Source organism: Nymphaea colorata, chromosome 10, assembly GCF_008831285.2.
Source record: "Nymphaea colorata isolate Beijing-Zhang1983 chromosome 10, ASM883128v2, whole genome shotgun sequence".
NCBI classification, from domain to species: Eukaryota; Viridiplantae; Streptophyta; class Magnoliopsida; order Nymphaeales; family Nymphaeaceae; genus Nymphaea; species Nymphaea colorata.
Window position 1 is genome coordinate 20570578 of NC_045147.1, and position 11898 is coordinate 20582475.

The following is an 11898-nucleotide window of genomic DNA, read 5'->3' on the forward strand; positions in this document are numbered from 1 at the left end:
TAATTTAAACTTGGTTCCAAGAACATTTTATGTTAAAATTCAAAATTTTTAAGAACCTACAAATGTCTAAATCCAGAGAAACTGGGCATAGTATCTTATTCCATCTGGTATAAAAATTAAAGTAAGCATGGAGTGCCAAACTTTCTCTGCAACGCATAAGGTATATGGTGACAAATTCACGTAAAAAAACAATATAATCCTTCTGCCACATGGCTGTTTTTGTATAAGAACACGCATGTGAATAACTTTTCCTAAAAGGGGAATGACTCCAACAATTCCAAATTAGTGTAGCGTTATTCAAACCATTTGCCCAATACTTATGAGGCAAAATCCTTCAATTTTCCCATAAAAGCTACAAGAAACTCGTTTTCCTCTCTTGGATAAATAATTTCAAGAAGTGTCAAGGTGACAAATATAACAACATAGGCAACCTTCAAACCGAATAGATTGTTTATCGTATTTCTTGAAGACAGAAAATCAGACATTAAAGTTACTTGATGAATCGTGAAACACGTTCTCCTTCTTTTACAAATAAACTCATTGCGCTGCTAATGGATATCAACAACATAAAACATCATCTATACTTACCAAAGTATAGCTTTGCAGAGAATCTTGAAAAAAAAAAAGCCAAGAAAAAGAACCAGAAAGCAAAGCAAAAGACGAATTAATGTGCCGACTCTGCGTTCTTCAGAGGTCGAGCTTCCTTTTCAGCTTTTCCTAGCAATTGTGAGAAGCAGAGAGTTAGTAACTTAAGTGTGTTAAACAACATGAATCAGTGCACAAAGAAAGAGGACAAACGTAGAATATTTCATCCATCCCGTCCTCTTTCTTCTTCCCACACAAAAGACATTTTTCCCCGCTTCTTTTCTTTTCTCGCTCTCTCCCGTTTGGATCACCGCTGTAGCTTTGCAACGGTGAATATCTTCACCGTTATAAGTGCCCTTCACCTCTATAGACCTATGCCGGTGAGGTATTTCCTTGCTATAGCCTTTTGAAGCTACCGGCGATATTGGTCACCGGTGGAGGCGCCCTATACCGGTGACCTTCCACACCGCAAAACATCTGTTTCGACGGAAACTACCATCGCTATAGGCTTATAACGGCGAAGTGAACCACCGTTATTGATATATACCGGTGATTAGAATCACCGCTGTAGCCTTGGAGACTCGTTGCAACCTACGAACCGAATAATAAATATAAGACATCTGTTCAAGAGCATGATCTAGCAGATTCATATGACATGCGGTGTACATACTTCATTCCAGCGTGCATGGTTATGCAGCTAGAAACTCCGGTTGCTCCCTTCCATTTACATTTTTTTTAACATTCCTATTCAACAAAACTTCAGCTATTTCTCTGTAATCAATACCACTATATTAGCTGTAGCATAGGATTTTTTTAACTCTCCATCCTTCAGGTTTATATGCAATTGAATGGTTTGCATGTAAATGTTAATCACGTCTTCACTTGCAATTCTAAAGAATCCAAAGGTTGTCAAGCTTAGCTTGGAGTGTCTTAGAACCGTTCATGACCATTGTCCACATGTGAAGCTTCAAAGAGGAATAAACGTCCCATTCAGAAAAGTTGCTTTTTTCTTACATCAATAAAGTTTAGCTAGCCGCCACAACTTGTAGCCACTTCAACATTTAAGCACGTCTTGGTATCAACATATATAATCCTTGCTCGGTTTTATGTTCTATCTACTCGAATATTTGTATCCTGCAAAACAAAAGTAACGCCATGTATTTTATAAGCAAGTTCCGTTGAAAGACCGAAATAAAGAAATACATAAGAAATCTTTTAATTGGCTAGCGAGAAACAAAAAATAACAAAATACATAAGAAAGGAGAGGCAGATAACTTATTGACCTTACGTCAGTGGAACCCATGCACCAACCAAAGATCAGATTCATTCTTCGTCCTTGACCCAAGTGGACCTACAAATGGAGCCCCCAAAAGCCTATTCTTCTATACACTCGCAAGCTAATATCAAGGAAATGTCAAATGGCTTCCGGTCAAGAAGCTGAAGAAAGAAACCAATTGGGTTGAACAAGATGCCAAATCTGCTACAAAACATCCCGTACATGCTATCAAGAAAATTGAGAAAGAAACAATGTAAAATATCAATTGTAGGAAAGTCAAAATTACAGTTAAACAAATGCGGTGCCTTGGTTCATTTAAATGGAAAGGAAAAAATGCAAAAGAAAGTTGGGGCAATTTATCCTCGTCATCAAAAGTCAGTGATCTTGGATGTGGATGCTGGTAATGGCAAGGAACAATTATTGCATTTGTTGCAGGGTTAGATTTATGTAATGGGCGATATGATACCAAAGCACTCTTTATTTACGCCTTCGTTCTCATGCTTTCTATTTTTTTGTTGTTGTTAAAATTTTCTTGTTTTTTTATCCATTCTTTGCACCATTCTCCTAATCCTCGAAGAATTTCAGTTTCCATTCCATCATTATACTGTGATAAACTGTAAAGTCAACAAAGCTGCAGACATAGTTAATATTGCTTCATCTAATAACAACCCATAGTCTTCCAATCATGAAGAACTGTGTGTCATGAGTTTTTTTTTGAGACAACAATCGGATTGCAAGCTATAACATTCAAAAACATCATTTGTCATTTTTCTGTAAATGGGGCCCTTATAAGCAAGTGTGGCTTCCCCAAGGGAGCCGTGGCGTGACTTACCGTGCAAACTTGATGCCTACAAAACTGATGGCCCTGATGATTCATTACTGAAGCTTTCAAGCATTTCCGAGACAATTAATATAGAAGATGCACCGTACTTAAAATGAAAATAATCCAAACGCATGACATGTACAGGTCATTCATTATTCCTACTGGAGCAACAAGTTTTCGATCTCAATAATTCAGAAACATTCAGCCCATGCATCTATCCACCAAGAATCTCTTAAAACTGAACAAAAACGCAGCTTCCAATGGTAAGTTTAGCTAATTGGAATAACCAACATCAAAATTCTACATATGAAGTGAATTAAAGAGTGATGAAAATGATGGATGGATGGTGTGGGTATGAACCAATTTTTCGGGTGGGAGATGTCAAAAACGATTCTCCGAGCCAAGGGACGTTTTCTCTTGATCCCATACTCTTTCTTTCCTGCTTCCCAACAGACATTTTGATAAAACCCCTCTCTGTTGCTGGCTCTAAAACCAAATTAGAGACACTGATGTGTGCAGAAGACGAGTTGCAAAACCGGCTCTAAAACTAAAAGGGGACCAGAAAAAGAAGGTTATTAAGAAGATGAAGAATCACTGCAATAGGCAAAGAAAGAGATAAGAGGTGGTGAGAGAGAGAGAACGGAACCTTCAAAAGAAAGGAAGACAAAAATCAAAGACAATAACATGTAAGCAAATGGGCAAGAAGGGAAAATGTTCAACTCACGACTTTTTCATTGAGAATAACATTGAAACCCAAAAGCAATCCGGAGAAGACGCACCCATCTCGATCAATTTGCTCCAGATGTGTGCTACTAAGTGGAAAATGGAAAATTGTAACTTCTAAATATTAAAAGTTCACTAAAACTTTTTTCAAAAGAGAAAGAACAAAGATACAAGGAAGAAAAAATCTATCGATGCACGTGAATTGCATAACCATAACAAAATAAAAACTAAAAGAGGGTCTAGTAACAAGAAAAACAACAATTACACTACAACATTTATTGCCTTTCCCAGCGTTTAATAAGTGCACTCTCCTGGCGCCCCACCAGCATTGGGCATGTGGTTTGGGAGAGACATGAGTTTGGCCGCCGTTTAATAAATGCCAGTAAAAGTCCTAAAAAGCACTACCTCCATTAGCGCAAGCTACATGTTGCTGCTGCCTGCAGCATATTGCCATTTGCAAAATGTATAAACGGGGCAAGTTTGTCTGCTTGTTAAAGTAACTAATGCATCGATCAAAGAGTTTAATACCTACTACTATAATGCTAAAAACACAAAGCCACTCAAGCATGCTGGAGCACTTTTAGCTATTTACCATGTCATGAATTGTTAATGAAGTAAATGTCAAACAAAGTTTGGAATCAATACTTTGATCTTATGCAATTTAGTAACAACTTGATGATCTAAATAGCATCTTGAGATTTTTTTAAAAAAAAAACATTACGTACCTAAACAGATGTCTTCACTTGGTTTCATCTTTCTGCCCCTAATTGTAGTTCTTTCGTCACTTTCTTCCTCCTTCCTTTTATTTTTTCCCTCCCTAGAACGTGAAAGGGAAATATTGCACTCTAATATGGTTAAATATATCCTAAGCAGGGTTTCTCTGTACAAAAATATCAAAACATGTGGATTCTTCATGACCCACCTTTTTATCTCATCATATGTCAACAACTCAACCAACTAAAACCCTGTCAAAGAGAACAAAAATGCATGCATTACCTTTCAAGAGAAAACCAGACTGCAACAACAGACATGTCCGTCAAAGGAGTTAGCTCTCCTAAGGTTGGTTGGGATGTTGTAGTAAACTGATTTGCCGAAAGAGAGCTGCAAGGAGAAGTAAACTTGTAGCAATCAGTTCAGAAGATCCTACTCAAATCAGTACGAGAAACTCCAACAACCAAAACCATGATGAAAAGAAATTCCATGCAATTAAAACAGCTACCCAGTGCACAACACCACAGGCATAAATGTTAATCAGGTCTTCACTTTCAATCTTAAAGAATCTATAGGTTGTCAATCTTAAGCTAGGCTTCTTTCAAAGTGTCTTTGTTCGTAGACTGAGAACCTCCTCTGTTTCTTGATGCCTTCATCTGGATCATGATCATTGTCTAAATGTGAAGTTTCAAAGAGCATTTAACGTCCCACTCAAAAAGTTGGTTTTTTCTACATCAGTAAATTTTGGCCAAGTCGTCAGCACTTGTGGATTTGTGGCCATTTCAACATCAAAGCACATCTTGCCATCAGCGTATATTAGAGGCAGAGGCAGAGGCTAACACTAGTGCACCTCGACAACAGAAGCAATCTAATGTAGAAATCTACTGCTTCTACCTGATCAGAATTTTGACTTCATTTTTCCAATATTCAACTTGAGGACTCAATAAAGATGAACTTCGATTAGATGAGAAATGGTTTCCAGTATGATGTTTATGACAAAGTGGCCCTCGATTTATAATTCTGAAATACATGGAAGAACTGGTCGGAAACTTGTTAAGATCGATAAGACTTGTTTAGAAGGATTTGCTTAGGACATTCTCTCAAAGAATGTCAAATTAGAAATGTTAAGGGCCAAATATTCAAGCTCACAAACTGCATTATATTGAATCTGATTCAAGAACAACCCAGACATAGATCATATCCCCATTTACCAACCACTGTTAAACATGGAAGAACCAGATTCTTAGAGCATGATAATGTCTCATGAATGGAAGTGGAAGCTAAAAAATGAATGGTTACCCCTTCTTTCCGAAAAGGAGATGATAATCTCCATACATGGCATGAACTGTTTATGTGAAAAGCGAGAAAAAGTCTTGACATATCATTATATCGTCTCAAATTTTTCAGACGCATTAACAAACCCTTTAATAGAGAAGAGTGCTAACCCTATGAACAAGCAAACAGTTAAAATACTTATTGAACAAAAGCATAAATAGCAGAAAAAAGGCCAAGACCAGCAATCTACTTTGCTATCTATAAAATTGTGGTAACGGTAAGTAAAATTGGGCGCATTGAAGAAAATCTATGGCAAATGTAAGAAATGTGCATTTCATGTGGAGAGGAAACTTCCCAGAATCTCGTGGTACCCAAAAGTTATAAAATTTTAAATTTGACAACTAATAATGTTATATGGTGCTTGCTGGATCTTCACCCCTTTCTGAAGGATTTTACTGTCATCTTTGTTATTAAGAGAACTCAAACCAGCAGAAATGATACAAAGCTTAAAGGAAATTCAGTCTTGAAAAGATCCTAATGTTTTGTAGCCATGCAGGGCTAATAAAACTCGCTGGTTCGGAATCTTGTTGAACTCCTATCAAATCTAAATACCTGCTTTTGCAAACTAGCAGTGCACCAGGACACAACTTAACATCTTGCAGGTGTAGAGCTTTATGGAGGAGAAACGTTTTTTCCGTTAACTAGGGGGTAGGGGCCTTGATCAAGTAAACAAGAAAGGCATACACGAGTATGAGTTTGGATCACGTTAGCTTTTGTTTGGTCTATATCTACCATGTGTGAAGTAACCAGACAATATATGGTCCAGGCAATAGGGCATGCCCGATAGTACCACCTCCACCTTATTGGGTAAGCTATAAAACATCATATCACAGAAACTGGAAAATTTTATCACACAATAAAGCGATCTATGTTTAATGGCATAATAAAATAAAAGAATGAATACTTTGGTGACAGAGACAGGAAAAGATCTGTACCATGTTCATAGTGGAGGCAAACAAATGAACGCAGCAAGGACGGAAAAGATAAATCCCATGATCTAAGTTTTGTACCACTTTGCATAATGGAGCTAAAAAGAAATGAGCACAGGAAGGACAAAAACCCATGGCCTTTTCTATCTTTCGTTCCCTCCATATTAGCACCAGACAGCTGGTAATAGAAAGCAAATCTTCACCAACCATCACTTTGAGTCAGACCAAGCAACATGTTTTCAACTCGCTGGACATGCTAATGTATGCTTTCGTTATTTACAACTGTAGGATACACCGGTTCAGCACCCAATTCATCTTTCATCATCATAATCAGACCTCATAAATGTACATCAACAAAATCTTGTGCACGGATTCTAAATGTGCGCTGTTAAGTTGTAAACCAGGGGGATTAGGCTGCCACCATTAAAATCTTGAAACAAATTATGAAAAAATATGCATAAATTGCATTTTAAAGCATTTCAACCTATACTCAGCGGAGGAGACAAAGGGAAGGGGAGGGCATGGCGATGAATCTACCATCCCAAAAACGAGCGTACCATCTTGACGTCCTTGGGTACCTAGGAACCAAATCCCCATCAAACGGCTGGAGGATCTCTAATACGCCGATTACCTCGCTGGTCTCCAGCTTGCTCTTCTTCGCACGCAGCGTGATCTTACCGTCCTTCTCCTGGAAATTGAGGGAGCCATAGGAGGAGACCTTGAAGCCCGATCACGTCTAGGGTGTATGTGAGGCGGGTCACGAACTTGTTCTTCTCGAACTCCGGCGGGGCGTCTTGCTGACGCCCTAAACCTTTCTTGAAAAACCAAAATGAAATGGGGGGAGAGAGAGCACACGCACGGGGGGAGAGAGAGCACATGCACGGGGGGAGAGAGAGAGAGAGAGTGTGTGTGGGAGTCCCTGTAACCGCCAACGAGAGCTCCTAACCGCCACTCGCACGTCCAGCGGCCTGAACTGGGTGGTGTCTGCCAACATTTATTTATTTGCGACGGCCAAATCAGAAGGGAAAAAAAAGTTCATGAATCAATATTTTCTTTAAAATCCAATTTATAAATCGGTTGGGTCTCTAACTTGTTCTCGTTTCAATATTTCCACAAGTTTTAGAGTTTAAACCTTTAACTTATTTTACCAACTCATCTTACTTCTCTCTCTCTCTCTCTCTCAATTGTAATCCCATTCAAAAGTCCTAAGTGCTTTAGATATTGTTTACCTAAGTGCTTTAGATATTGTTTAATGTGCAAATAAAATATTCAAATTGTTTAATAATCAACGCCTAAGTTTTTTGGCTTAACATACTCATCTTAATTTTTCAAATGTATAGTTTTAATATCAATTTTTATGGTATTAAAACTAAAAAAAGATTCATATAATTTGTTTTTGTAAGAACTGTGGGAAGACTTGGAGACGGTCAATGAATTGGCCGAGAGCGAGGATGGGCATGGAGATGGCTAGAGGAGCGAGACGGAGGACGAACGGGAGGGAGAAGAGGTGATCATTCCTCTTCTTCGAATCTTTCCCCTTTCCGTTCTTGCTTTTTGTTTCTTTCTTGCATTGTTGCATGAATTCCATTTATTCACACATCATTTTTTGCCGCTTCATCTCATGCTTTTAATCAGCGGGTGTCCATTTGATATGCAAAAGTGTAATGTGTTCCTGTATGTGATCGTGACGAATTTCTCCATGATTCTGGTTTTTAGTACCTCCGTGAAGGAAAATGCTAAACTTTACCAAACTTGGACAACCTTGTTTTTTTTTTTTTGTATTCCACAATAGGAGCCTCTGAACTGGGAGCTTGGCATACCTCTTTGGTAGTTATCAGCAAAACTGTGGCCTGTATCTGGAAAACCAGAAGTATGAGGCTTTTTGAGATTCAAAATTTTGTTCCTAAAGTGAAAATCTATTTGTGTTTACATATCTGGATCCTACATGTTCCTTTTTGAGATTTATCATTAAAGCCTATCTTTGATAAAACAATGGTATTTCCTAGAATGGGATTTGCACGTTATGATTTGATGGTAATTGTCTTGAGCCATCCCTTTTGATGTCATGATGACTTTAACTAATGTGTTTGCAGTTTCCAACTGCGTGTCAAGGTTGAGGACAATGTTGTTGTCTATGAAACTACAGTGATTTCTGTGTATGTCTACTTTGTGAAGGAGAAACACATACAACTAAAGTATTAAGCAAACCTTCCATGCCCTGTTGTGGGCAGGATCAAATAACTTGCCTCCCTTCCAATTGAGGTAAAAGCCTTCTGTCTACTTTTGATTAGTTGCTTACATTTTCTATGTTCCCGTTTACATGATTTTCTTATCATTTCCTTTATTTTTAGTTATGAAATTTTATTTCACTTCAAAGATATACCAAAGCTGTCTCCCCTCATCAAAGGGCTTCCGTTGTTGAAAAATCGAGATAAAGGCCTCAGGAGTGCTCCGGAGCTTAATAGATGTGTGTTTTTTTCTTGATTATTATTAGTATAATATTGATGATAAGTAATGTTATTATCCTTGTATAGAATCTAATCGGTCTGATTCATGTGCTGATTCCTTTTGTAGGCAATGAAAGTGATCAGCATGAGGATCCTTTGTTGTCTGCCTTTGGGATTAACTTTTTAGAACATGATTAACTTTGTAGAATAGTTTACACACAGATACAGGGTAGAATTCTTCATCTTCTAAAAGTATCTGCACATTAAAGATTTGCCTCATTTTTGTTGTAATTCTGTATATGGTAACATAAATTAGAGGTGTACTGACCTTTTAAATTCTTTTGTTTTGGGGTTTCCGTTCAAACTTGTCTTTGGCAATGGGGAATCAGTTATGCCACGAAATGGCCTTTGGAAGATAGACCAAACGGTGCTTATTTTTCATATATATATATGTATACTTGTAATTTTCTATAGAGCTCCTTGTTTCAAGTTAATCTTAGTTTTTTGATAGGCATTTGTTGTGTTCAGCAAATGCTTCAACCAGCTAACATCAAAAGATGGGCCATCGTTAGTATTTCTGCAAGTTGTGATACAAGGAATCTTGTTGGGGTGCTTATTAGCAGTGCCAAGAACAAGGGAATTGTAAGTTGCAGTTACTAACACTTACAGAAATTGTTAGTTCCTACATCATGCTGCTATTACGTTTACCAATATTGTCTTTATTGTCAGGTTCTTGTGTATTATCCTTGGTTGCAGATAATCTCTTCTTTTGCTAACAAAAACGGTTATATCTTCAGATTATTGTACAATCTAACTGTTATAATTGAGGAAAATCCTAAAAGTCTTAATGCCTCAGCTCATGGTCGAGTCAAGAACATGTTCGAGTTCCTTCAATCCGAACTGTCAGAGAAGCCAAAATTTCTGCTTTGTGTTATATCATATCTAAAACAAAAAATTCATGCACCTATGGTAGAATTTCTCAGTACAATTCCTTAAGACTTCCCTTCATTTTGTCTATGCCATTGAAACATGTCTATGATTAGTCGCTATGGATAAGTGTAGTGTTGTTTCTTTGTGACTTTAGGTCAATGGAAGAGAAAAAGCCTTGTTCGGTTTGGCATTCCAACACAATGTGTAGCACCACTCAGAAGATTGGTAATCTATATCTCACTGATGTTAAAGATCAATCCCAAGGTAAAGACAATCTTGTTTTTATTTATGTTTTTGTATTACTATTATCTCTTATTTACCTTAAAATTCATTTTTAACATTATGGTAACATTGTTTAATTTCATATGCTAACAAAACCAGCTTGGTGGAACCAATTCCTTGCCTGCAATTGAAGACAGACCATCGATTCCAATAATTTTCATCCTCACTAAGTGCACAAGATATTTGCAGAGGAACAAAATAAATCTTAAGTGCACAAATAGAATGCTGGTGATCATTCTATTTATGTTGGTGTACCATTGATTTAGTGAATCTTTATGAATTTGATGGGATGAAAAGGTGGAAAAGAACTTTTCAAGTGTAAAGTGGTTAAATTTTTTCAAGAAAAAAAAAAGGATATTTTTATGGGGACAAGAAAGACATGGAAAAGCCTTGCCAATTTCATAGTGAAGAAGAAAAATATTTCAATAAATCTTTCAGTGTTTTATGCATAGGTGTTAATTTCTCCAACGAAGTTAACCTTGAAATGTTTTTCTTGTTCCACAAGCACCTGCAAAATGATATAGAGGATAGTTTCTTTACACTTCCCTCTGGGGAACACATCATTGAAGCTTCCGGTTGATCAACAAAGAGGAGGGTCATATAGATCTTTCATCTGTTTTATTGGTACATACTGGACCAGGTTTTACAGTAGTCTCATATTTGATTGCACAAAAGTTCAAGAGTTTAGGAGATTCGTAGTTCTACATGAGCTGGACTAGATATCTTTACATTTAATAATTTATTCTTGTTAAAAAATCTTTATAAAAATTGTATTTTAATATGTTTGCTTCGTGACCAGAAAACGATTATGCAATGAAAACAATTTGGCACATGCATACAGCCATTGCATACTGAGTTATCATTATAGGCAGTACCAGTGGCATAAAAACATGGGAATTTCTGATACGATGGGAATATCATTATATGAAGCATGCCTATTTGATCTACTGAGGGCACCACATTCAAGACTTTGAATTGTACTAGCGTTCTAGAATTAGTCATGTATGAGCGACTTTTATGTCAATTGAATCAACATATAAATTTATCAAAAATTAAGAGAAATAGATATAACAGTGCAAAACATAATTACATAAATCATTGATATGGAAATTTACAAATTGTTGTGCTAATGAATATGCATTATAATTTATAAGGCATCTGTCCCCAAAAACTTATTTTCCAAGTTCGGATTCAGTTGATGTAATGCAAGAAAGTCGTTAGTTTGTGGATCGGCCCCAATCTCTTCTAACTCCAGGTAAAAGGGCCTAGTCCACATAGTTGAACAACAAAAAGGGAAAAAAAAAAAAAACTAAGTCTCTACTTTAGCGAGATTAGTGAAGCAAAATAGAGAAAAGAATAAAGGTATGATTGAACCCAAAAGATGATAAAACATGAACTTCACTAACCGACTGGTGGTTTGAGCTCTCCACCAGCAGCATACTTGCTCAAGACCCCGTTTTCACCTTTTATTACAGGGCAATTCCCATGTAGTGAAGTCTGCAAACATGAAAAATCAATATCTACATGAGGTTTATCCGATTTTCAACAGGAAAACAAAACGAGATGATTGATGACGAATGGCGTAAACAGCTGCCAAGCAATACGGCTTCGACCTAAGAAAGTTTGGGCTTAAGCAGGCACAACATACCCATCCATAATACTCTTATGGTTTCATACCTCAAGAAGAGAACACAGTTTCACAAAAATCAAACCCTAGAACTAGAAGAGATAGAGAAAGAGAGAATACTTACTCAATCAAATCGCAACTTCACCCAATCAGTTTGACAAAATTTGTCCTATGCTTAGGGCAGACGGTGAGCGAGGCAAGCAAGAATGATCAATTAACTTGAAATTTCG

At 37.1% G+C, this 11898-nt stretch overlaps 1 protein-coding gene across 9 annotated transcripts; it reads right to left on the minus strand.

The window, feature by feature from the left end:
- Nucleotides 1-1250: 1250 nt before the first annotated feature.
- On the minus strand, nucleotides 1251-7341 carry LOC116262473 (uncharacterized). Of its 9 annotated transcripts, none has more exons than XM_050079823.1 (6): nucleotides 7014-7341; nucleotides 4404-4508; nucleotides 4133-4287; nucleotides 3409-3493; nucleotides 1869-2062; nucleotides 1251-1719 (listed from the first exon to the last, which is right to left on the minus strand). In XM_050079823.1, the coding sequence occupies exons 1-5, from the start codon at nucleotides 7088-7090 to the stop codon at nucleotides 1960-1962; spliced, it is 525 nt and encodes a 174-aa protein (XP_049935780.1). In that variant the 5' UTR covers nucleotides 7091-7341; the 3' UTR covers nucleotides 1251-1719; nucleotides 1869-1959. The 9 variants fall into 9 exon arrangements, 5 of the variants coding, with proteins under 5 accessions (XP_049935780.1, XP_049935778.1, XP_049935779.1 ...); XM_050079821.1 differs by having other exon boundaries at nucleotides 1869-2086; XM_050079822.1 differs by having other exon boundaries at nucleotides 3409-3496.
- Between the last annotated feature and the right edge of the window lie 4557 nt (nucleotides 7342-11898).